This window comes from Geotrypetes seraphini, chromosome 12 (assembly GCF_902459505.1).
Source record: "Geotrypetes seraphini chromosome 12, aGeoSer1.1, whole genome shotgun sequence".
NCBI lineage: Eukaryota > Metazoa > Chordata > Amphibia > Gymnophiona > Dermophiidae > Geotrypetes > Geotrypetes seraphini.
Genome location: NC_047095.1, coordinates 40,220,904 through 40,248,424, shown reverse-complemented (window position 1 = coordinate 40,248,424; position 27,521 = coordinate 40,220,904). Strand labels below are relative to the sequence as shown.

At 44.0% G+C, this 27,521-nt stretch overlaps 1 protein-coding gene across 8 annotated transcripts in view; it reads left to right on the top strand.

Moving 5' to 3' along the window:
* LOC117346428 (serine/threonine-protein kinase TNNI3K) overlaps positions 1-27,521 on the top strand; it is a 278,321-nt gene that overhangs the window by 181,739 nt on the left and 69,061 nt on the right. For all 8 annotated transcript variants that reach the window (XM_033915962.1, XM_033915967.1, XM_033915964.1 and 5 more), the window contains one exon: positions 15,844-15,953. In XM_033915962.1, the coding sequence (XP_033771853.1) occupies positions 15,844-15,953 (110 nt within the window). The remainder of the gene's footprint in view (positions 1-15,843; positions 15,954-27,521) is intronic.

Below are 27,521 nucleotides of genomic sequence, written 5' to 3'. Positions count from 1 at the left end.
TCAAATCACGCGCTGCTCCTTGTGACTCAGTCCTCCATAGCCCCAGGTACGTTAGATAGATTGTGAGCCTACCGGGACAGACAGGGAAAATGCTTGAAGTACCTGAGTGTAAAAAACCGCTTAGATAACCTTGATAGGCGGTATATAAAAACCTAATAAACTTGAAACTTGATGGTGCTCGGCAGCAGCATTCACCGTATCTCATACATGTAAGATGGACCACCATTTTGGATGTCCATCTCACATGCAAGCTAGATGTCTCTATTCTGACTTAGGAGAAAACAGAGAATGAGACCAAACAAAATCCAAATCTTCACAGCCTCAGGCACATTTGTACTTACAGCTTTGGTGGTTTTTTAATGTACTTCTCACCAGCTAGTTTGCCCCTGAAGCAACCATATACGTGAAATGCGGCCATGTCAAGCACATCTTTGGGTTCATAAGAACATAAGAATAGCCTTACTGGGTCACGCCCAGCAGCCCGTTCTCACGGTAGCCAATCCAAGTCACTAGCACCTGGCCAAAACTCAAGGAGTAGCAACATTCCATGGCTTCCCCCATGTCTTTCTCAATAACAGACTATGGACTTTTCCTCCAGGAACTTATCCAGACCTTTCTTAACACCAGCTACACTATCCGCTCTTACCACATCCTCTGGCAACGCGTTCCAGAGCTTAACTATTCTCTGACTGAAAAAAAAAAATTCCTCCCATTGGTTTTAAAAGTATTTCCCTGTAACATCGAGTGTCCCCCTAGTCTTTGTCATTTTTGACGGAGTGAAAAATCGATCCACTTATACCCATTCTACTCCACTCAGGATTTTGTAGACTTCAATCATGGGAGTACTTTTAATAAAGACCTTACGTATGGATTTTGTTTGGTCTGCTTATTGGTTTTCCCCTATGGTGGATCTAGTGGACCAGCTGCCTTCTTGTTTTCTTATTTATTTTGACTTGGATGTTCTTTCAAAAATGCCCTCCACGGTATAATAAACGATTGCATTTAATAAAAGAATGAAATCCTGTGGCCTTGTAATTCTTCAAGCAGTAGAGTCTCCTCATCATTCATGCTATGATTCAAATTTTTTAATGTAAAGGGAAGGTAGGTAGGTGGAGGGGGGGGAAACAGTGACATAAATAGAAATGGAAAACTGGAGTAGGGAGGAAGAGATCGGCCTGTAGAGTGAGGCTGAGCGGAGTTGTTCAATCTGTCTACTACATCTGTCGCCCTCCCTGCAGTTTTAAAACTCGTCACTGACTCCTATTCTGTTGCTTTCTCTGGAATATAATTATGAAATTTCCCAGCTGTGATAAACATTGATTTCAAAGCCCTGCTGTCAGTATTCATTGCTTGGTCTGTGCCGGTTTCATTGAAATGTTCATGAGGCGCTGTTAACGCTAAGGGCTTCTGTTGACAGTTTTCCATCAATCTGTGCTGTTAGTTGTTGAAACACTTCACTGAAATCATTTTTTGTCTCCTCCTCCCCCCCCTAACAACACTGTCTCTCTCAGAAGGGCTTCTGTTAGCGTAGCGCCTTGTGCGTGGATCATGCTATATCACATTGGCGGAGTGTATCTTCAGCTCCATTTACCATTGAAATATAGTGAAAACCTCATCTCGCTCTTCACAGATTATTGCCAAGCAGTCTTTCAGGCACTGACCTTTTACATTCTCAGTAAGCTGCTTCACTTTTATTTTTTTTATCTTTGGAAAAAAAAAAAAGATGTAGATCTTCGTGTCACATTTGGTGGTACTGTTGCATGTTTGCCTTTTCTGCATTTTTAATATATAGTTATTCACAGTCTCTCACCAAAGCCCTTTGTTAAGTTTCAAGTTTCAACTTTATTAAGGTTTGTTATCTACGCAATATATATTTCAATGCGTATAACAATTTTTTAAAAACGGAGGACAAAACAAAACATTGTATACAAAAAAAAAGGAAAAGTAGAAGAAAAAAATAAAAGGATAATTTAGCGACCTACTCGTAGGATTGATTAAGGTCTAAGGATTTACCACTATAATTAGTAAGTTATGCTGTCTATGTTTCAAATGCATCCTTATACAGAAAGCTTTTTAGGGAGCGCTTGAATTTATCTAAGGAAGGTTCATTACGTAGGTATAGTGGTAAATTGTTCCAAAGCTGGGGTGCTATGACCGAGAAAATGGTAGATCTCCTGGTCCCTATTATTTTTAGAGAAGGAATAGTTAATAAATGTTGTTGTGTTGATCTGAGTGCCCTAAATGGAGATTACGGTATTAAAAGACAATCCAGGATAAACAGTATGATTTTGAAAGTTATTCTGTGTGTGATTGGTAGCCAATGTAAAAGTTAATAGATTATTTGCCAATGCCTTCTTATGCTAAGGTATATTTCCGTTGATAAGTGCTTTTTAGAACTCTTCTGACAGCAATGTATGATTTTAAGTTCGATTGGATTTCTGAATTGATTGAATTTGTGCTCTATTCATGTTTACAACAGGGATGATTAATGATGTCATTTAGACATGTCTATGTTATATGTGGTAATTGCAGGAAAACAAGATTTTATGTTATGTGATATGGAAACCGCATAGTTATATGCGGTATGTAAATGTTTTAATAAATAAATAAGTATTGTTTATTGTGAGTTTATATACCGCTACTAATGACTGGGGAGCTTCTATAGAGATGTTACAATACAAGGGCTCTATACAGAGTTACAGGGGCTTCTGTAGCGGTATCACAATACAGAGTTATTAATACCTGCATTATGCCATAATCAATTATCCTACTTATGTTACCGGCGTATCGATCATCCTACTTATATGCATACGTTTATACCAAATCAATCGTATATTCACATATTTTTATTATTTATATACTAATTATATCCTAAGTGGTTTTACATTTTACAGGTACCTTATCATATTTCCCTATCTGTCCCGGCGGCTCAAACTCCATCTAGTGTACTTTGGGCAATGGGGGGGATTAAGGGACTTGCCTAGGTCACAAGGAGCAGCGATAGATTTGAACTCACAACCTCAGGGTGCAGAGACTCTAACCACTGCACCACACACTCCCACTAGGTTTACTATTGCAGCTAAGTCCACATTCATCCGCTTCTGCTGAAGTCATCTATTATTCCTTCTTCTGAATATTGTGTTCACTGATGTATGCTGCGTAGCAGTTTCTGGGGTACTGTATTTCCTCTGCATACTTAGGAATAATGTGTTACTTTTCTTTTACAAGTGAGCTTTATCCTCCATGCTACAGGCTATAGCCTATGGGCATTAATGTGCAATATAATCTTATGGTGAACATGTGTATACACACACACACTATAATGGGAGTAATACTTAATTCTTTCAAAAACTTTGTAAAATTTTTACAAAAAAAGAATTCTTATTTTTCAATCAATGCTTTAATTTAAATATTGAATAAAATCATTACAGTCATAATACCATATAAACTCATAAACACAGGATGCCTACAATTCTCCAGCAATGCTCCTAAGTTGAAATGAGTAATCATCTAAGAGTTCAAACAGTCCATCACAATGAAAGAGTTCTTATCTCTTAAAAGTTCTTATCCGGAAGTGCTTTCTTTTTAAAGATGCCTTCAGCTGACCACATGATTCTTAATAATGTTGAATGGTTACATACACCTCCGGGGAAAGTGTCCACAATTTCTTTTTTTTTGCCTCTTATTCCTATCTTCCCAACTCCCTTTTGTATTTACCTTAATTGTTTCTTTTTTCTTTCTATAACGATTGTATTTCTCCCCCCCCCCACCCTTCCTATTTGTTCCTAGGGGCTCTACAGTTCCACCTACCCAGTAAGTACTTGTTATTGGTCATGTACGTCTTATTTGTCTGATCTCTAGTAGATTTGTTATCTTGGCCAAGTATGTTCAGTTTGTCAAAATATTTATTTGTCTATATGTTATTTTTTAATATTTTGTAAATCGCTTTGCATTTTGAATAGGCGTTTAATAAAAAACCTGAATAAACTTGGAAACTTATTTTCTGAAGTCATCAGATCATCCTGGGCTCAGCTGCATCTTCCAAAGTGCTCAGTGCTCTCTCACAAAATCGCAAATGAAAAAAAAAACAAAAACCCACAAGTGAAAAAAGTTCATTCAAAAAAAGCTCAATTTTAAAACAGTCATAATCCCAAATCATCAATCCAACGCATCTTATTCATAAATCCAGGAAGTCAATATAATTCAAAAAAACCTCGAAACGTCAACACAATACGCAGTCTCCGGTAGTTCTTTGACATCATGCGTGTTTCCCTTCCAGTTTTTCAAGAGGAAGATATATGTAACACTTTAGAAAACAGCAGACAGCCTCACATTGGGACAGAATCCCCTGCAGAACTCCACGGCGGCACAGCCATCTCTAAACACTCTCAAAGCAATATGTATACAACATACTCCAAAGTGCAATCCTAAACTTTAAAAAATGCTCCCTAATCTTGGTTTTCTGATCATCTACACTACCTATGATAGCCTATGGGCTTTAATATGTTGGCTTTTGCACCACTACTACTTATCACTTATATAGCACTGACAGGCATACGCAGCACTCTACATTATGACATTTATAGACAGTCCCTGCTCGGAAGAGCTTATAATCTAACCTGGACAGACAGACATAACATAGAGAGTTGGGAATGCAGAACCCAAGGTTAAGAGGAGGTTTCCATATCACATAACATAAAGCGCTCTCAAAGAGGTGGGCTTTTAACTGGGTCTTGAACACTGCCAGAGGCGGAGACTGCCATAGGGATTCAGGCAGCTTCTTCCAAGTATACGGCACGGCAAGGCAGAAGGGACAGAGTCTGGAGTTGGCAGTTGAAGAGAAGGGCACAGATAGGAGGGACTTACCAGCTGAGCAGAGCTCACGGGGGAGGTGGGGGGATCATAGGGGGAGTTAAGTGAAGATAGATAATGAGGGGCAGCTGAGTGAGTGCATTTGTAGGTCAGTAAGAGGAGTTTGATTTGTATTCGGAAATGGATGTGAACTTTACATAAAGAGTTCCGGGTACATAGTTCACCATAACCCTTTTATAGTATACTAGTGTTTAAGCCCGTTACATTAACGGGTGCTAGAATATGTCTGTCTGTCTGTCTTTCTTTCTTTCTGTGTCTCTCCCTGCCCCTGTCTCTTTCTTCCTTTCTTTGTCTCTCTCCCTCCCACTGTCTGTCTTTTTGTCTGTCTCTTTCCCTGGCTCCCTTTGTCTGTCTGTCTTTCTTTCTTTCTGTCTCCCTGCCTGCTGTCTTTCTGTGTGTCTGTCTTTCATTCTCATGCACTGCCTATCTTTCTGTCTCTCCATGGCCCCCTTCTGTCTCCACCACAAAGCAAACCAAAATTGCTCCCAGGCCCCCTTTCCCTATCCCCCCTCCCCCACTTCTCTGTGCAGCAGCAGCATTCCCCCCTTCCCTGTGCAGCAGCATTCCCCCTTTCCCTGTGCAGCAGCAGCATTCCCCTCCTTCCCTGTGTAGCAGCAACAGCATTCCCCCTTTCCCTGTGTAGCAGCAGCATTTCCCCCTTCCCTGTGCAGCAGCAGCATTCCCACCACTTCCCTGTGCACCCACCCCTTGCCTGCTCCCCCTGTTCCCTTCCTTTTCCCTCCCCCCATCCAGCAGCACCCCTTTCCTGCTCTCCCTTTGCATACGCCCCGCAGAAATCTACTTGCCTCAAAGAAAACGCTACGCCGCGCTGTTGCTGGCCTCAATGTCTTCTCTCCACTGTGGCCCACCCTAGTGGAAACATGAAGTTGTCAGAGGGCGAGCCACAGTGGAGAGAAGACGGCGAGGCCAGTGGCAGCATAGCGCAGCGCTTTTCAGTTAAACGCTGCGAGCGGGTGAGCAGGCGAGAGGGAGGAGGGGGAGAAATAGATGCCGGCAGGGGCGCCTGTGCCCCCCGTTCCGAATCAGCGGTGGCAGCGGTTTCTCTGGTGGTGAGTGAGGGCGGGAGGGTGGGAGTCGCCGGCGTGTTCCCTGCCACCGCTGGGAATAGAATCCGGCCACGGATCAGAAAACACGGCGGCAGGGAACACGAAACCCTAAGTGCGCATAGGGTTTTATTATTAGTGATGGTGAACCCTCCAAAACTCTCCCAAAGCCTACTATAAGTTTACAAGTTTCAAGTTTTATACCCACCTGTCTACCACCCCAATAGCCGTTATGACTGCAGGTGCCACCTGTATGCCAGTACAGTAGGTTTTGAGTATGGTGTGGGCTATGGGCCTGGATCCCCCTCTCTATGGTTCACTATACCACCCACCAGGTTATTCCAGACACCTGCTTGCTGCCCTACTAGGATTTCCCATAATATCTGGAGCTGTCATAGAAGCTGGTATTTACTGTTTCTTTTACATCTTTGTGGGGTGGGATGGAATCAGTGACCTCTGGGGGAATGTGAGGGGACATACCTTCATGCATCTGGTGGTCATCAGGTCAGTTTGAGTACCATTTTGGCCCTTATGCTTTTTTAAAACAGGTCTCCAAACATCTAAATGATGCCCTGGATATCTTCAAAACAGTTTCATTATCCTTGGAAGACGTCCCAGTCCTAAGGCCTCCCTAATCCCACCCTAAACACGCCTCTAGCATGCCCTCTTAAGAATTAGACATACTGGAGGGAAAATGACCTGCAAGACTAAAAAGTCAGTTTTGAAAATTGGCACTTGGACGTTTTGGTGATTAAAACGTCCAAGTGCCAGTTTATGCATTTTTTGTTGGTTTTTTTGTCTTTCTGTTTTGAACAAGAACCCCATAGCTAGCAGATCCCTGTTTGTTGTTAACTGACACAGAGTGCATAGTTCACTTAAAAACGTTTTTGTAATGTTGCTTAAATTACTGCTGTGGAGAAAGCTATTCTGTTTTATTTCAGCTCCAAAATACAGAAGATAAAGAAGCTGATGCGCCAAAGGGTAGAAACTTCTTCAAATTGGACTTCATTTTTTTGATGGTTTTATGTGCAAAGTCCATGTGAGGGAGGGAGTAGTACAGAGGCAGGTTTCCTCAGTGGTGCTGAGAGGGAGCCACCTTAGGGTAGGTGGAGTTTACCTGTGGGGGTGGGGCTCAGGCAGAGAGGAGATTAAAAGCCCTAGAGCAGATCAGAGAAGCCCTGAGTCAAAAAGTCTCCAAGGGGGAGACCCTCAGTCAAGGAGCCTCAAGTAAAGTGGGGGGGTTCCCCAACAAAACCCCCCATCAGAGCCCCTAAAAACAGTAAGTTTGAGCGGCACGCGCCTCCGCGCTGCGCTCAATTGTCTGGGCGCGCCTTTGTCTTTCGCGCCGTTGTCTATGAACCATTTTACTGGGGTGGCAATCTGTGTGTCTTCAATGTAGCCTTAAGGAGTTAATTATATGTATAAGACGGTTCATAGATAACGGCGTGAAAGACAAAGGCGCGCCCAGACAATTGAGCGCAGCGCGGAGGCACGCGCTGCTCAAACTTACTGTTTTTAGGGGCTCCGATGGGGGGTTTTGTTGGGGAACCTCCCCACTTTACTTAATAGACATTGCGCCGGCATTATGGGGGGTTTGGGGGGTTGTAACCCTCCACATTTTACTGTAAACTTAACTTTTTCCCTAAAAACAGGGAAAAAGTGAAGTTTTCAGTAAAATGTGGGGGGTTACAACCCCCCAAACCCCCCACAACGCGGTGCGATGTCTATTAAGTAAAGTGGGGGGGTTCCCCCACACACACACCCCCGTCGGAGCCCTAAAAACAGTAAGTTTGAGCGGCGCGCGCCTCCGCGCTGCGCTCAATTGTCTGGGTGCGCCTTTGTCCCGGCACGCTTTTGACCTGACACCGTATAAGACTGCCAAGGCAGGAGATAACCTTGAAATAAATGCAGAGAGTACCTGTCTGTGGTGTGTGCCCAGATGGGGCCCAGGATAACATTAGGAATCACAGTGTTTGGGCCTGGCTAGGAGCCAGACCTGTACTTCCTGTGACTATACTGAGAGAGAAAGAGAGACTCTAATTAAAAGGACTAAGCCTATTAAGTAACAGAACTGATTACTTTCCCTTGTGTACAGAAATAAAGTATGTTGACTTTTTACCTGCAACCTGTGTTTAAGTGTACCACATTTTTGTGAGGTCCTGCAGCCACCTGCTAGCCACACTTCTATAGTCCAATATACAGAGTGTCCCATGAGTTGTGGCCTTCACATTTTGCATTTAGCTTTCCACTTGCAAAGATTATTCATCTTCTAAATTAATTAGCTTTTGCAATACAATAGCATGCAAAGCAGCTCATTAAGTTTTAATTCATTAAAATTAGCATGCAAAGAAGGATTGGTTTTTGAAAACAAAATCTACCACCACCTTAAGGAGATGTAGTTTTCTTTTTTTTTTTCTGATCTGTTGCAAAATTTCATCTAAAAGTATGTTACAGAGCTAATTTACATAAACACATCTACTAAACCATGGGTCTGTATCAGCCTCAAAGGTAGGAATTAGTCAATGGGCCACAATATACAGATACAAGATCCTTTATCCGAAATTCTAAAACAGAATTCTTTTGTAACATTATTGCATTACTAATTTGCACAAGAAAAGCTTACTTGTGCATCAAAAGTGAAACGTGGCTCCAAAGTCACTTTAAAGCAGGGGTGTCACAGTCCCTCCTCGAGGGCCACAATCCAGTCGGGTTTTCAGGATTTCCCCCAATGAATATGCATGAGATCTATTTGCATGCACTGCTTTCATTGTACGCTAAAAGATCTCATGCATATTCACTGGAGGAAATCCTGAAAACCCGACTGGATTGCGGCCCTCGAGGAGGGACTTTGACACCCCTGCTTTAAAGACTTCACTCTATGCTGATAGTAGTTCAGTGTTTTCAATTTACCTCACGCTAGTGTACCTGTAAGGCAGGGGTGTGAAACTCAATCACTTAAGAGGCCGAAATCTGAAACACAGGTGGTCGCAGACTGAATTTTTAAAGATACTTAGGGCTCCTTTTAGTAAGGTGCGCTATGTTTTTTTAGCACGCGCTAACCAGGCGCTAAATGCTTAACGCGTGCACCTTAGGCTATGGACACGTTAGCGGTTAGCGCGCACTGAAATGCTTAGCACACCTTAGTAAAACAGTGGGTTAGTCTTAGTAGCAGTATAGACCTTTCCTCACCCTGAGACACCATTCCAGCGATCCACCTGGTTATTTTCACCTCATGGTTATTATCATACTTAATCCCAACATTATTCAAATGGTCATTCTAGGCATAGGCAGAAGAACGCTTTTTTTTTTTGGGGGGGGCCCAAAAGCTCTGCCCCAGACCCCACCCAATCTCCACCCCAGACCCCGCCCCATAATAGTACTACAGTAGTACCTTGGATTACGAGCATAATCCGTTCCAGGAACATGCTCGTAATCCAAAATGCTCGTCTATCAAAACAAAGTTCCCCATAGAAAATAGTGGCAACAGCAACGATTCGTTCTAGAACCCGGGGTCTATACCTATTGGGTGCCAGGTGCTGCAGCGCCGTCTCCTCCGTCGGTCATCTGAAAAAGAACCCCACAGTGCCACTTTAGGGGGGGATGCCAGCCGCCGGAGAACCCCACAGTGCCTCTTCGGAGGGGGATGCCAGCCGCCGGAGAACCCCACAGTGCCGCTTTGGGGGGGGATGCCAGCCACTGGAGAACCCCACAGTGCCTCTTCGGAGGGGGATGCCAGCCGCCGGAGAACCCCACAGTGCCGCTTTGGGGGGGATGCCAGCTGCCGGAGAACCCCACAGTGCCGCTTTGGGGGGGGATGCCAGCCACTGGAGAACCCCACAGTGCCTCTTCGGGGGGATGCCAGCCACCGGAGACCCCCACAGTGCCGCTTCGGGGGGGAATGCCAGCCCCCGGAGAACCCCACAGTGCCGCTTCAGAGGGATGCTTCCTCCATCCGCCGGCCAGCCCTCCACATCGGATGCCCCCCGCATGCTGGAGAGTGGAGAGCCCCCACCCGAGCCCACGCAGCCGAGCGCCGTCCCACCTGCACGCCGCGCACAACACACACAATGCCGATGATTGACACTGTGCGCGTCACGCAACGTGCAGGCGGGACAGTACCCGGCCGCGCAGGCCCAGACAGAGGTCCTCCAACCTGCCGAAGGCGCCCGATGTAGAAGGCTGGCCGGAAGACGGAAGAGGAATCCCCCGAAGCGGCGCTTCCTGGACTATAAGTGCTCATTGATCGAGGCAGTGCTCGGTTTGCGAGTCAAAAGTTTGCTGAGTGTTTTGCTCGTCTTGCAAAACACTCACAAACCGGGTTACTCGCAAACCGAGGTACCACTGTAATTGTAATATAATTTTTTCCATTCATTTTTCACATATACACATAATATAATCTTATTAACAACACATAATGGTTGACCACAAAATTAAACTGCACAAAGCACACTGTATGCTTCTCAACATTCATTCCTACCAGAACACCTGGCCTTGGTCACACATGCAGAACACAGATAATAACCCCTATGCAAACACAGGATCACAAACTAAAAGTACTAATATATACAAACAAAACACTAAGATGCAAGACTCTGCATGCAGTACAACCCCAGACAAGTGCCAGGTTTTGAAAAGCCATCTGGATACCCGGACATGTCCTCTAAAAAGAGGACATGTTTGGGTAAATCCAGATGTTTGGTAACCCTAGGACACAGAGATATTGGTATCTCCCACAAGGCCTAATCAAATTCCCAACATAAAGTAAACTTAAGGAAGCCGATATTCAGAAAGCAGGAGGCAGTCCACATAAGTCCCAAGGTCAGTGCCAACCCTGAATATTCAATGCTGGGCCATTTTCAGTGACCAGATTGAATATCCAGGGGTTTTTTTTGGCTGGCACTAACTTAACTTGATAAACTAATCAGTACTGGTTGGTTAAGTTAACAGCAATCAGAGTTAAGACTACTATTTACACGGCCCAATTTGGCTGTTAAACATGGCTGGACAGTGCTGAATATATTAGTGATTATTGTACAAGATAGCCTTTTTGGCATTGACCGCAAATATCCAGCTGAGATAACCTGTTATCTCACACTGAAATTACAGTTAGGCACCAAAATGCCATTTCTGGTGAGTTAAATAGCTTTGAAAATATTGGGGATGGGGAAGGTGTCCTTTTTTCTTTTTTACCTTAATTTTATTCTATCTCCTTTTATTTTAAATGTTTATATATTGTGTTCTTATTTTTATTTTTTTATTTATTTATCTTTATTAGCAATACATGTATTGTATAACGCACACCACTGAGAAGTTAATTTACCTGTCAGCAGTATATCAAATATTAAATAAACTTGGAAACCTGAATGTATTAAATCAAAGGCCCAATTTATTCAATCCACAATATTGCATATGAAATTATTTCAATATCAAACAATATCACGTAACACAAACTAGAGATAATGGAATCCTGCTTTTCTGACAATGAAAGGCATTTTATAACACTCAGAACGGGGTTAAAAACTCCACGGTGTTAGTTAATAGAATATTTACAGAAGAAATTAAACTGAAAACTGTCCTCAGGATACTGCATTAGCCTTTGAACTATCATAATGAACTAAGGAAACATCTAGCACACTGGTTAATGAACCTGGTACGTCAGTTTTGTGAAAGGAGTCTATACTGTGACCAGAATTAAATTATAGGAAGAGAAAGCATTTAGGTAACTAAAAAGCCTAGAAGGACAGAGATTTTTTTAAATAGTTCTGACACCAGCTGGGCCAGAAACCCTTGGGGACTAGACAAAGCCTTTGCTTAAAGTCATGCCAGTGTTCTTCTTTGTCTAGTAGTACAAAACTAATTCAAAATGTATTTGTGAGAAGGATCCTTAGATCTGTGGTTTAAGAAGGCAGAATGTGGCATAAGCATTACATACAACACTAGAAATGAGTGACCAAATACTGAAAAATAAGGGTTCCAAATAATATGAGCACATATGCTAAAAGTAAACCCCTTGCTTAAGATCAGATAATAAATATATCTATAGAGCAGTCTTCCACTTCAGGTCATTGAGGCCAGCAGCGTGCCAGATTTTAAGGCCAAATGGGATAGACATGTGGGATCTATTCGCAGAGATAGATAGGGAGGGTCATTGGGGTGGGCAGACTGGATGGACCGTGGCCCTTATCTGCCGTCTATTTCTATGTTTCTAAATATATATAATTAATGAATGTTTCAATCTTTTATTAATCTTATAAACCTCAAAAAATAATTAAAAGCTATACACATAAACAATTGCTCTATAGATATATTTATTATCTGGTCTTAAGCAAGGGGTTTACTTTTAGCATATAAACATTACATAATCAGATGGCCAGGAAAACTCTAGTTTCAATTTTTGGGTTACTGTGTATGGTATGGCATGTCTTGTTTCACATCTATAAATCACTGTGAGGAAGTATTGTACCTAAGCAAACCCTACTTCCCTTTCAGAATATGCTCCCACTGGGCTACCTTAAGAATAGATATATTATCCTGCCTAGCTAGGGAGGTAGAAAGAATTTAACTGTTTTGTGTTGGAGCACGTCCCTCCCACTTTGCGTAGGGACAATGTGAAACGTCTTTTATATCAGCATGAGCAGCGCTGGATTTTTTTATTTGGACACTTTGTGGCCTAAGGGTCTTAACCAGCGGGTCGAATAGGTCGCGTTCTTTGGATGATTGACAGCATGGGGGTGGTTCACTTTATCAGCTGTTCTGTTCTTCCTGGATTGGTGATGGCTGCCGAGCCCAGAAGTGCCTCCGGAAGTGGAATCTTTGGACTTTTTAAGCAACGGCCATTTCTTGTGCCGGTGTGCACGGAACGGGAGCAGAGTTTTCAGCTGTATCACATTCCCTGACGAAGCCCCGTGGGAGGCGAAACAAGGACTTGTTGGAATTTCCCTTGGATATGGACATGGTCCGTGGAGTGTTCATCTTGTGAGCGCCATTGCCATCTTGTCTGGCCAGACGTTTTCATCTGCGGCGTTGTGTGGACCATGAATCCTAAGCTAAGTGAAACTTTTTGTTTTTGTTTTTTCTTTTCTTGTGCACAGTGATGGGTTCTGTTACCCTTTGATAAATGCATTTCAGTGGTGGTGGAGTTTTTTGCCTATGATAGTAAATGAAGCAGATTTGAACGTTTATCTTTTTGATTGTTGGCTGCTGACATATATGAATTTTGAGGCTTTTTCTCCACCTGTTGATGAAATGTTTATCGGGAGTGTTTAGCCCATCTCTGGTGAGTAATATATACATTTTTGGTATTTTTGGGAATTAAGTTATTACTCTGATTTTTTTCTTGAGAGACATTTAAATACCTATGTGATGTAATTAGCATGATTCGAGTCTCTTTCATTTGAAAGGAAACTCTGCAATGAGAGGGCATGGGATGAAGTTAAGAGATGATAGGCTCCGGAGTAATCAAAGGAAAAACCTTTTTATAGAAAGGGTGGTAGATGTGTGGAACGGTCTCCCGGAAGAGGTGGTGGAGACAGAGATTGTGTCTGAATTCAAGAAAGCCTGGGATAAGCACATGGGATCTCTTAGAGAGAGGAAGAGATACTGGATGGGCAGATTGGATGGGCCATTTGGCCTTTATCTGCTATCATGTTTCTATAGTAATCCTCCATTGCGCTAAGTACACAAAACACTTTATAATGTGAGTCCACTAGGGACAGAGAAAGTACTTGTATATAATTTGTAAAGTGTTGCGTACATCTAGTAGCGCTATAGAAGTGATTGGTCATAATAGTATATTACCTGTACTGAATGCAAATATATCTCACTAGTCTTATAGCCCGTTACATTAACGGGTGCTAGAATATATGTGTGTGTGTCTTTATTTCTTTCTCTCTCTCTCCTTAGCCGCTTTCTTTCTTTCTGTCTCTTTTTCCTTGGCTGTCCAGCACCACCCCTTGACTGCTCCCCCTGTCCATTGTCCCTTCCTTTTACCTCCCCTGTGTCCACCACCATCCCTTCACTGCTCTCCTTATGCAGCAGCAGCCCTTCTCCCTTTGTTTTACTTCCCCCATTTCCAGCAACACCTCTTTCCTTCTCCCCCTGTCCAACATTAGGCCTCCATTCCTTTTTCTTTACCCCTCTGTCCATCAGCACCTCTTTCCTTCTCCCCCTGTCCAGCAGTAGGCATCCCTTCCTTTTTCTCCCCCCCCCCTTCCTTCTTATTCCTATGATACACTTACCTTGCTCTGCCCCTGATCAGAAGTTCCCGACAGCCGCCCAGTTGCAGCCATTGGAAAAGTTCCCTCTGCCGCATCCCGCACCCCTCCTGACGCGACTCCCGCTGTCTTTCTTTCTGTCTGTCTCTGTCCCTCTTTGTCTGTCTGTCGTTCTGTGTTTCTCCCTGCCCCTGTGTCTTTCTTCTTTTCTTTCTGTCTCCCTTCCTCCCTCTGTCTGTCTGTCCAAAGCAGCATTCCCTCCCCCTCCATTTCCCTCCCCCCACACCAGTTCCCTATGCAGCAGCATTAGCGTTTCCTCTACCCCCCTTTCCCTTCGGTCCCGACTACAAACACGGCCCCGAGTCCTTTGCCGCCCCCCCCCCTTCCCTTTCCGCGGGCCCGACTGGCGATTTAAGCAGCGTGTACAGCAGTCTTCACACGCTGCTTAGGGCCCTTCTACTGCCCTGATTTACTCTGGCACGTCCCTGATGACATCATCAGAGATGCGGCAGAACAAATCAGGGCAGTAAAAGGGCCCGAAGCAGCGTGTGAAGACTGCTGCACACGCTGTTAAATCGCCAGTCAGGCCCGCGGGAAGGGGTGGGCGGCAAATGACTCGTGTCCCGGGCAGCGGAAAGTTGCTGGGCTTCTCGGTGGGGGCGCTGAGCGGCCGCGATCCCTCTCCTCCCAGATCGGCAGCTAGCTGCAGTCCCAGCTTGAGGAGGCGATCGGTGGCTGGTGACGTATTAGCGCGCATGCGCACTCCTGCAGCCACAGACCTACTGATCTCGGAAGCACGGATCCTACGGATCTAGGAGTGCGCATGCGCGGCTAGCCTTTTATTATATAGGATTCATATTGTTTGTGGATGTCTTGAAAACACTCCTGTTTGTGGCTGTTGAGGACTCTTATTCCTGTGCATAGCTGAGTTAGCCAGTTACTTTTCTTGCAGTATTAACTTAGTATTTATAAGATCAGGAATTAATAAACAACTTATCACGCACTGTCAGTCTTCAGTCCTGAAGCCACACAGCAAAAAGTCATCAAAATTATCTCCAAGTTCTTTAAGATTCTGGAGTTCTATTACTCCAATAAAGACTTCAATGAGAACAGACAGCGTCTTCAATTAAATCCAGTTTTGTGGCAAAAGAAACTGTAACAAGAATGAAATAATGATAAAAATTTTGCCATTCTTGTTGCAATCTCAAATTTACAGTCTCGACCAACCTTCTCACCTGCGGCATGCTGCTGATGTGTCAAATTAACAGCTGCCTGTTAATGAAAAGCTTTCTCGAGTCTCTAGACTCAGCACAGCTGCTAATTTGCAAAAAAAAGAAAAAAAAAAATTATAATAGCAGGAAATAAAGGGGCTGAACACTATTCACTGGCTGTACATTAAAGCACAACTACAAACATCCAGTTTTCCTCATCTCGTCTAGCATTGTGCAGAGGTTGCTCTTCCTTGAACTCTATGTGCATTTTGCTAAATAGTTATTGTATCTGTATAATTTGTAGAAGGGTTTTATTATACCCCCAGTATGCGAGCTGTTATTTCCACAGTAAGGATGTTTTTGTGTGGTGATGTTTGTTGAATAGTTCTCAAATCGTATCCAGATGAAATATGGTAACAGGCTTTCAGTCAGCATTATTTTAAATGGCGGATATCATTTAATTATATTTCATTTTATACGTAGCTGCCGCAGCTGCAGACATGGCTTATCATCATATCAGACCTCCGATTGGATATTCCATTCCAAAACCCATATCTTCCTTGTTGATGAGAGGGTGGAATTCATCTCCCGAAGTAAGTACCATCAGGCGCTTACCCCCAAATTCTGCATACGGCCCCTTACATTTTGCGTGCAAATCGATGCGCACAGCTGATTTGCGTGCATAACTTGTTTAATAAGCCTAACCAGTGCTGATAATTTGCAATTTATATCTCGTAATTGAGGTTAATCGGCACTAATGAAAAATGACATGCACAGCTTGGGGAAAGTGTGATTCTTTAAAAAGTATGTGCCCGTTCAGGTGTGCAAATTTGAAAAGGGGGCCAGGCCAGGGGAAAGGCGTGGCTGGATCTGGGGCATTCCTAAAAGTTATGCGCATTGTTATAGAATACGGTCCAAGTCGGGCACAACTTAGGTTCAGCATTTAGGCCTGGATTTAGCTGGCTTAAATGGGTACACTTAAATGTTATGGCATTTGGCATGAATTTATAAAAAGAATATGCACCTTGTGAATCGCACTAAGTGCCATTCTAGTTGATGCCAATTTTTTGGGCACTGTATATAAAATCATAGCCTTAGGCCATGATTCTGTAAAGTCTGCCTAAACTTAGGTGCCTCTATCAGCACCAATTATATAAAACTTAATTGCCCATTATAGAATCATGCGTAACATCATCCTAAGCATGCCTAGGCGGCACTCAGCATTGGTGTCCTAACATTTAGGCACGAGACAGGCAAAAGAAGAACACCTCGCCTTGGAATAATAATAATAATAATAACTTTATTCTTATATACCGCCAACAATCTTGCAACTTCTAGGCGGTTTACAATGAAGATAAATTGCACAGACATCGAATTACAGAGTGTAGCGGTGAATATCTGATAGTAGCAACAATGAAAATAATAACAACAGTTTATATATTGCAGGTCCGTGAAGTTCCATGCGGTTTACAATGAATTAGAAAAATTCCATAAGTTGTGAGGAACATTCATAGTTAGAGATTAGAGGTTAACAGTTTACAAGATCTAAATTGGGGAGGGATTGCGATGGGGGCTATTGTCCTGATTCGTTACCTAGGTATTTCGAGAACAGGTATGTTTTTAGGTGTTTCCTAAATTCACCATAATTGTTTGAGTGTGTAATTAGTTTTTCTAAGTCTTTGCCCCATAAGGCTGCTTGGTATGATAGAAGTACGACAGAAAGGCAAGGGAGGCATCTATTCAGCTACACCATAGTCTTGGTATGGCCCCCAACAAGGATCCTAGTTTTGGCGTATAAACAACGCCTTCCTCAGGGGACGCTGTTGCAGAAACATAGTAAATGCCCTCAACGATGTGAGAAAACAAGCGTGGAGATCGTTGTCTCACATCATCAAGTGCTTGTACTACGTTTCTGCAACAGCGTCCCCTGAAGAAGGCGTCGTTTATACGCCAAAACTAGGATCCTTGTTGGGTGAACAGTCGCCTCCCTTGCCTTTCTGTCGTACTGCTAACATTTAGGCACACCACATTTATGTCCGGGTTGTCTTCGCCTAAAGTTAGGCACCGATATCAGCGCCAAATGCGACCTAATTCACAGAGAGGTGCCCATGGTCCGCCTCTCGCCACGCCCACTTTTAGTGTAAGCACTTTGGGCTAGGTGCTTACTTTTTATAGAATACAGTTTTTCGAGTTAGGCACCTAACTTTCAATGAAGTCCAACTAAAGCTGATTGTGAGGCTTTGAGTCCGAATATCGGCACTGATTAAACCTATTACTAAAATTAAGTTAGCCACCAATATCCGCGCCTAACTTCAGGCAGTCTTTATAGAATCAAGGCCTTAATATCTATAATTCAGTTGTATCACAGCTGAGATTTGTGAGATTCATTTTCAAGATATAGGAAGGCACAATTCTGAAGTCAAATGATTACAGCTGAAAAACTCTGCCCTACTCCTGTATCTGCACTGTGGAGATAATTGTATAAGTGGGAATCTGATTGTAAGCACCCCTATTGCCACACAATGAGAACCTATATGATTATAGAATTTGGATGCTCAGATTCTGTTGTGGAAAACTAGCGTAACCCAAAATCAGCATGCCTTACGCACAGATACATCAGCCACAGACCTAATGCAATTGCAAGAATGTAAATGCGGAAAGGGCAGAAGTAACACGCCAAGAATATTGTAAGTGGCAACACTGCCCATCCCCCTCCCTCCCTCATGGACACTCCCCTTGCATTTATGTGCTATGCCTAATGTTTAATGCAGTGGCCCGAGAACCTGAGGACCCGGGTTCAATTCCCACTGCAGCTCCTTGTGACTCTGGGCAAGTCAGTTAACCCTCCATTGCCCCAGGGAGTGGGAGTATGCGGTGCAGTGGTTAGAGCTACAGCGTTGGCAGCCTGAGGTTGTGGGTTCAAATCCCGCACTGCTCCTTTTGACCCTGGGCAAGTCACTTAATCCCCACTGCCCCAGATACATTAGATAGAGTGGGTACAGATAGGGAAAAATGCTTGAGTACCTGAATAATTTGTAATCCGCATAGAATTGTAGGATATGTGTAATATAAATTATTAAAAAGAAATAAAGAAAATGCTGTAAGTACCAGGCAGTCCCCAAGTTAAGAATGTCGTACTCATACTTACGAACCGGGGTCTGCTTCTCCCTTCCTGTGTCAACGCGCCCCTCATCCTCCCTTCCATGTCCCAACGTGCCCCTCATCATCCTTCCCTCCCTCTGTGCTGTGTCCCAAATTTGTGCCTCCCTCCCGCAGGTGTTGACCTCGTCTGGCCGTCTCTCTCTCCTCCAGCTGCCCTTCTTTTCACAAAGCCATGAGCAGCAGCTCCTGCACGCTGCCCGTGGCTGATCCGGAAGCCTTCCCTCTGACGTTTTACATATGATAAAAGGCTTTTGGAACACTCTCTGACTGCACATCTACATAGACACTTCCTGTGCAGAAAGCGTGTGCCTACTTCCAAGTGATCTAGGTACCTGTTTTCCAAAGACACATAGATACCTATGTATCATTCTAAAATAGCTTCAAAACACCAACCAAAATCATGCAACCATGTGAAGTATTTGCAGAGCTGAGTATTTGATAACTTACGTACTTAGGGATTACCAGATGTCCGGATTTCCCCGGACATGTCCTCCTTTTCGAGGACATGTACGGGGGTTCGGACGGCTTTCCAAAACCCAGTACTTTGTCCAGGTTTTGAAAAACTTCTAGCGACGAGTGACGTCGGGACGGCATCTGCGCATGCGTCTGACGTCACACATGCGCAGATGCCATCCTGACAAGCAAACAGGTTGAGGGGGTGGGGCTGGGGGCGGAACGGGACATGGCCAGTCAGAATGTGGCGGGGCCTATACGTACTTCATGATGGTGACCCAACTCTTCCACCAAAACACCTCTACCCTTGAGTCCTATAAAGGTGCACAGTGTCTCTTTGCGGCATTTCTTTCACACAAGAGGACTTTTAGTCGTATAAAACAAGAAATTAAAAAGGAAATTAAAACTGTACAAATGAAAATGGTTAAAGAAAGATCATTTATTTCCCGTAAGTTGGAGAACTTTGAAAATTTTTTGAGGAAGGACAATTTAAGACTTTTGAATTTTCCTAAATGTCCCGTCATTTCACCTGTTGAGATGGCGAGAAAATATTTTCAAGAGGTTCTTTCCATTCCATTGGAAAATTTACCTCCAATTGTGAGGGCTTATTATCTGACCTTAAAGAAACCTCAAGGGGAATCTACAGCTGTTGAAGATCCAAAAGAAAATTTGGACATGAATTTGTCTTTATTTCTACAAAGCTCCCTTGAGGTGATAACTGACAGAACTACTTTGTTGCTGACATTGGCTTTGGAAAGTGATAGGGAATATATTCTTCGTTTGTATTTTCGACATATTAATGACAAGTTTTTGGGCTCTAATGTTAGAATTTTCCCAGATTTGGCTCAGAAAACCCAGAAGCGAAGGAAGGAATTCTTGGCCCTGAGGCCAAGAGTCCTAGCTCTTGGGGCTACTTTTTTGGTTAAATTTCCAGCAAAATGTTATATTACCTATCAGAGTAAGAATTTTCTTTTCTTTGAGCCCAAACAGCTTTTAGATTTTATTGGACCAAAAGAAAGGTTGGAATCTTAGTCCAATGATAAATGACCTACCATCCGGCTGTAGCTTGGGTTACCTAGGCCGTTACTCTAGTAAGAGTTATATTTCTAATTGTGAAAATTTCCTTTCTTGATCTCTATAATTGTGGACTAAATATTAGTTAATGTTTTCATTACATCTGATTGTATAATTAGGTGATTTCTTTTTGTTTATTTGACTGTTTCCGATCTTTTTCAAGTTATGTATGCTTGATTAAATTTAAAAGGTTATAAATAAAAAAATAAAAAAACAAGAGTTCATGCAAAATATAATTTATTAAATTATCCCTAAATATTACACCTGCACGTTTACACCAGCTTTGAGAGTGGACATTTGCATGTTAACAGAGCTAGTATCAGGAAACCCATTTCAAAAGACGCAAAAGTGCCTATATTTCCTTTGTAAAATAGACCAAAACTGGGCTCATCTACTACTGCTTATCGTTTCTATAGCACTACTGGACATGCGCCGCGCTGTACGTTAACTCCCAGATTCTATAGTATATAGCACACCCCAATGTTCATGCCCAACTATGTGTAGACCAGGGGTAGGGAACTCCGGTCCTCGAGAGCCGTATTCCAGTCGGGATTTCAGGATTTCCCCAATGAATATGCATGAGATCTATTTGCATGCACTGCTTTCAATGCATATTCATTGGGGAAATCCTGAAAACCCGACTGGAATACGGCTCTCGAGGACCGGAGTTCCCTACCCTGGTGTAGACATATAAATGAACTAATGAGCTCAGAAACATCAGTAATTGGGTGCTTACAAGCAATTATTGATAATTGGCAGTCTTTAAAACTTTGCGTGCGCATGTCGCTGTATGCTATTCTGTAAAGCATGGCGTCTAACTTCATTCGCGCACATTTGGAAAAGGGGGCGTGGCCAGGGGGGCATTCCCCCAAAATGTGTATGGATTTACAGAATTCACCAGAAATGTACTGATTTGTACCTAACATGGGAGCCAGCATTTACACCTGAGGTTAGTACAGCACCCAAAGGCTAGACCAAATACCAAATGGTATTCTGCAGAGGGGGGCGCTCCCTTTATAAAATAGTGCTTCGTGCTCAGTTTTTTTCAGTGCCAAATTTTCCTTTTATTGAATTCCTTCCTAAACACGTATGAGACCGTCTGTGTGACAGAGCTTACAAATATAGTCAAGATAAACAGATCAAGTGAGGGATTAGAGTTACATTTTTTTTTAAGGGAATGTGTATTGAACAAGTGACTTGACACGCAGCTCCTGATTGGATAAGGCCCGACTTAGTGCAGGAAGAGGCGGTCGGAGCATACCGCGAGTGATTTCCTGCACTCGCGGCGCTTCGGCTGCTCTCCCGCTGCCCTCTTCAGTCTCCCCCATGAAAAACGATATTTGCGGTTTTTCAAGATTCGCAGGGGTTCCTGGAACGGAACCCCCGCGAATATCGGGGGAGTACTGTATGTCCCCTGTATCAAGAGTTTGCACTGTCTTTATATTCGGCCAAGCTGAATCGGAGAACCTTACATACAGAGTAAATTTGTTCAGGGCAGGCCTAACCCTTAGGCAGCCTAATGATTGTCTAGGGCAGCAGCTACTCTGGAACAGCTGCAGTAGAGAATGACAAGGGGAAAAATTCTGTCCCATCACCATCCCGTCCCCGGACCACCATCCTCTGCACCCCCCCCCCCCCATCCCCACTGGTCCTTTCACCGCCCCGTCCCTGTCTCTGCCATCCCCTTCATCGCCCCGTCACCGTCACCGTCTTCAGTGTCTTCTCCTCTCCATCCCCCCATCCCCAGCACCCTTCACGCGGTCCAGCAGCTCCTTCCTGCGGCCAGCCATGCATTTCCCTCCCTCCCTCCTTTTCCCTTACCTTTTCTTCTTGAAACTGGCGATTTCTATAAGGCTACGAGCTGTATTACAGCCGGAGCCTTGAAGTCGCGTCGGGTTGCCTGCTAGAAAAGTCTTCTCCGATGCAACCGGAAACAGGAAGTTGCGTCAGAGGAGACTTTTTCCAGCAGGCAACGCGACACGACTTAAAGGCTCCGGCTGTAATACAGCTCGTAGCCTTATAGAAATCGCCAGTTTCAAGAAGAAAAGGTAAGGGAAAAGGAAGGAGGGAGATGCATGGATGGCCGGCGGGAGAGGGTGGGCTGCCGGATCGAACGCTCGTTCACCGCGCGTTCACTACTTGTTCACCGCCCCGTGCTACCATTCACTGCTCCACGGGGCGGTGAATGGCCTTGTCCCCGAACTCGCAATGACTTTTTTTTTGGTCACCTTTTGGCGGGTTACCCGCAGCTAGCCGTGGGTACCAACCACCGTGTCATTCTCTAAGCTGCAGTTAAACCAAAACAGTACCAGGGGGTGCTGAAAAGTTCTCAGCCCAACCAATCAACTTCCTTAATTCTGAGCGATATTTTGCCCCGTAGCTGAAAAGAATTTTATCTTATTTTGTTAAGTGCCAGTTTTCAAAAACAAAATCCTATGTTTTGACATTGTTTCAGATCATTGACCGTCAGCCTTGTGAAGACCAGTTATGAAATCTTTACAGGATTGTTCTAGGAGGGGTTCTCGTGGAGTGATCACGATTGTTGAGTTTAAATTATTGATATGTCAGGAAAGGCCGAAGCCAAGGGCCTGAAGATTAGCGGAAAGGACTGCGAGGCTGAAGGATAACCTAGAATACCTAATACATTTATAGGGTTACCATATTTTGACCCCGCCCCATTCCACCTCCAGCCCTACCCCATTCTGCCCCAGCCTGCCCATTTCCACCTCTGGCCCTGCTCAGTTCCACCTCCAGCCCCACCCAGTTCTGCCCCAAGCCCCGCCCTCACGAAGATGCTTCTCTTCTTCCGGACGAGCTCCGTCCGCATCTGAAGGGCCTGGAACTTGCGCGGATGTGTGTGACATCATCCACGCATGCTCAGAGGCCCTCCAGACGTGGCACATCAGGGCTTTCCAAAACCTAGCCAAATGCCAGGTTTTGGAAAGTCCATCCGGGAGCCGGAACAGTCCTCTAAAAAGAAGACATGTCTGGGGTTTTCTGGACATCTTGTAAAGCCTATATTTATGCACCATCCCTGAAAGTACCTGTCACACATAAGGCTATCAGGAACTGCCTTGTTCATGACTAAAGCTTTCCATTTCCTGAATTGCTAAATCCAGCAACAACGGAGTTCAAAGCAGCTGTCTATATCCAAGCATTGTGTTTTCCTGCATGTTGAGATGAAAACCTAACAATCTGAAAGGCACAGACAAAATGATCACTGCACAACAAAGTTTTTGCTTCCTGAACACTGCTGGGTGTTTCTTATAGAATTTTGGGTGCTGATCATGAATATTACATCAAAAATTACCCATCACGTACCATTTCAGAGAAATCTTCAATTTTGTCGTGATTTTTTCTTATATTTGGATGCAAACAATTTTTTCTCCCATAAGTGTCTTATCAACAACGGTTTGTGCCGCCTGGGTATGTCCATGCATAAAATCTAGCCAGGTTGGAAGCTGTTTTATGGAAGATGACATCCTGGGCATGTCTGGGCAGGTCTGAACGAGCTTGCGCTGTCTCACCATGCTATAATGGTGGCTTCCATACACCGATCCTGCTCATTTGGTTAATATAGATAGTCCGTGTGTGTATATAGTATCAGTATAGTAAAGTATAGTAGTATAGTAGCTGTAGCAATATAACAGTAAGTAAGCTTGATGCTATAGACGTTTTGGTGTCGGGCAATATGTCTCGTCGGTGTCGTAACAGCCGCGACACATTCTGCTATATCTGTGGGGAATATACACTTACGCCTCAGAGACGTTCGATGACTGCCCTTGTAAAGAAAGCCTATCATCTGTATTTTGGCTGCAAAATAGGTGATCAAGACAAGCAATGGGCGCCTCACATTTGCTGTGCGACATGTGCTGTTAGTCTGAGAGCCTGGCTCAGAGGTACTCGAAAGACGATGCCATTTGCTGTTCCGATGATATGGCGAGAACAGAAAGACCATGTGACGGACTGTTATTTCTGTTTGACTAATGTGTCTGGTTTCTCTGCCAAAAACAAGAAGTCAATTGAATATCCTAATCTGCCTTCAGCAATGAGACCCATGCCACATGATGACAGTCTTCCAGTTCCGAAACCACCAGAGGATTGGACCTTAGACGAACCAGATGAAGAAACTGCAGTGCAGGGTTCTAACAGTGACATTGACCCGGATTTTGAACCATCCTCATCAGGCGATCCACATCTGATAACACAGTCCGAATTGAACGATTTGGTCAGAGATTTGGGTCTGTCAAAAGCAAAAGCTGAGCTGCTAGGTTCGAGACTGCAGGAATGGTGTTTGCTATCACCAAGTACGAAAATTTCTGTGTTTCGAGACCGGCATCATGATATAACCAAATTTTTTGCACAAGTCGACAGTCTCTGTTTCTGTTGTGACATTGAAGGATTGTTCTCGGTCTTTGGTTGTGATCACAACCCGGAAGAGTGGCGTCTTTTCATTGATTCGTCAATGTTAAGCCTGAAAGCTGTTCTGTTGCACAATGGCAACGTTTATCCTTCAGTACCTGTTGGCTATGCAGCACATATGAAAGAAACATATGAGAATATGGAAATGTTACTAAAGTATGTCCAGTATACCAGGTATAACTGGAATATCTGTGGAGACCTCAAAGTCGTTGCTCTGTTACTAGGACTGCAGCTTGGCTATACAAAGTACTGCTGTTTCATCTGCGAATGGGACAGCCGAGACAGAGAGTCGCACTATTCTAGAAAGAACTGGCCACTCCGTAAAAAGTTAGTTCCAGGACAGAAAAATGTAGCACATGAATCGCTTGTTGACCCGACAAAGATATTTTTGCCTCCTCTTCACATTAAACTGGGACTCATGAAGAATTTTGTGAAAGCAATGAACAAGGAAGGGGAAGGTTTTCGTTATTTAAGACAGATGTTCCCAAGAATAACTGATGCCAAGATCAAAGAGGGTATTTTTGTTGGCCCCCATATCAGACATGTTATGAGTGACAAGCGATTTGAAGATCTGTTAGTTGGGCCGGAAAAAATTGGCTGGAAAGCCTTGAAAGACGTTGTTGACAATTTTCTGGGCAATTACAGAGCCCCAAACTACATTCAGCTGGTAGACAAACTTCTCAAAGCATACAAGAGAATGAAGTGCAATATGTCACTCAAGATTCATTTCCTCCATTCACACTTGGACTTCTTCCCCGCAAATCTCGGTGCTGTGAGTGACGAGCACGGTGAAAGGTTTCATCAAGACATAGCTACGATGGAGAAACGATACCAGGGCAATTGGAATCCGTCAATGCTTGCCGACTATTGTTGGATGCTACAACGTGATGCACCAGACACTGAATATAAAAGAAACTCGGGAGCAAAACACTTTTAATTCTGTTTCATTTAGTCGCTTGTGCGAAACGTAAACTTGACTATATATTTTATTGTCAGTAAACATAAAAATGTCTATTTCTCATAGTTCTTACGTGATGCAGTAAAACCAAAACCATATTTGAGCATACCAAGTTGGTACCTGTCATAATCACCAAAAACTTTTCAGGAATCAAGACTTAACCAAAAAATTGTTGTGCAGTGAATAATGTGCAGACCCAAAAGGTCCATTTTGCAAATGCTACCTGATCATGAGCTATTTGCTTTTGAAAATCTGAAGCTTCTAAGAACAGAAGTTACAGTAAATCCTTAATCTTAAATAATAAAATGCTAGCCCGCACATGCGCAGTAACAAAACGTGTTCCCTGATCCCTTTTCTGTCGGGATGTAGCCGCACGAGTGCGCATGCGCGCTTACTAGGTCACTGTCAGAAGACGAACCGTCACAGAGGGAGTGAACGCGGAGTCCTGCCGTCCCTCAAACGTAAATCTCCTCCTTTGCCCGACTCCAGCCTCTGCTCTTCACCAGTCCTGCCTTCGGTCCTGTCCCTGTTAAACCAACTGCCAATAACAAAGCCAGATGCCATGGGTTCTTCCCTTTTGCCAAATTGCTAAAGGCTCTGCCGGTCTCGATCCTGTCCATCTCTGAAGTTACTTCCTGATTTTGAGGGGCGGGATCAAGACTGGCAAAGCCTATAGCGATTTAGCAAGAGGGAAAGCCCCCGTGATGTCTGGCTTCGTTATTGCCAGCCGGTTTAGTGGGACCGAGACAGGACCGAAGGCAGGGCTGCTCACAAAGGCGCGCGCCGACAACTGAGCGCAAGACGGAGGTGCACGCCGAAGAAAATTAAAGTTTTTAGGGGCTCCGACAGGGGGGTTTTGTTGGGGAACCCGGCGCGCGCCTCCGCGCTGCGCTCAATTGTCTGGCCGCGCCTTTGTCCCGGCGCGCTTTTGACCTGACACCCTCCCCCCTCCTTCCAGCGGCCGGCAAACAACATGGAGGACTGCTTCCGGGAGGAATCGGCTTCCAGCTTTATGTGTCAGGCCTGACTCACGACTCCATTGGAAGAAGCAAGGAGTAAAAGGTGATGGGCAGAGAGAGATGAGGTGTTGGAGGAAAGAGGGGAGAGGATATGCTGGATGGAGGGAGCAAGACAGATACTGGTTAGAAGACTGAAAATAAAGGGGGAAGAGAGAGAAAGAGAAGATGCTGGAAGGGAGGAGTTAGCAAAAAAAACAAAAAAAAACAAAAAACTCCCCAAAAAACAAACAACTGGAGAAATAGAAGCATATAGAGATGCAGAAAAATAAATGGAGGAAAAATGAAAGATAAGGTTAAAGTCAGAGATGGATGTAGGAGAGGAAGTGAAGACAGGAATGAGAAAAGAGCCAGATAGACTGCAAACCCTGGTAAGAAAATTGAGAGAAGAGAGCAGAAACTGGGATAAACATGAATAAAATGGCCAGACAATAAAAGTAGACTGCTTTCTTTTCATATTCCAAAGTGTATAGTGTTTTTTCTCTTTCTCTGCTGTTGAACTGCATATTGCTGGACAGGGAGAGCAGGAAGAGGTGCTGATGGACAGGGGGGAAATGAAGGGAAGCCTACTGCTGGACAGGGGGAGCAGGAAGAGATGCTGATGGACGAGGGAGCAGGAAGAGGGGGGAGGTAAAATAAAGGGAAAAGGGCTGCTGTTGGATAAGGTGAGCAGTGATGGGGTGGGGGAGGACACAGGGGAGGTAAAAGGAAGGGAGAATGAACAGGGGGAGCAGACAAGGGGTGGTGGTGGACAGCCAAGGAAAAAAAAGAAAGAAAGAAAGAGAAATACAGAAAGCGGCTAAGGAGAGAGAAAAAGAAATAAAGACAGACACACACATATATATTCTAGCACCCGTTAATTTAACGGGCTATAAGACTAGTTTATTTATAATCTTTACGTACAAAAAAAGTACTGTATTGGGCTACAGTAGGCTGCAGCCCAGAAGCTCTGTATTCTTTTCTTTGGAGATTCTCGAAAGATAGAATCTGACATCTCCACCAAGTGGTCAGAAGCGGGATAGCAGGCAGCCACCTGCAGAGAGTCCCTCAGGCTAAAGTTAACATCAAATTTATTT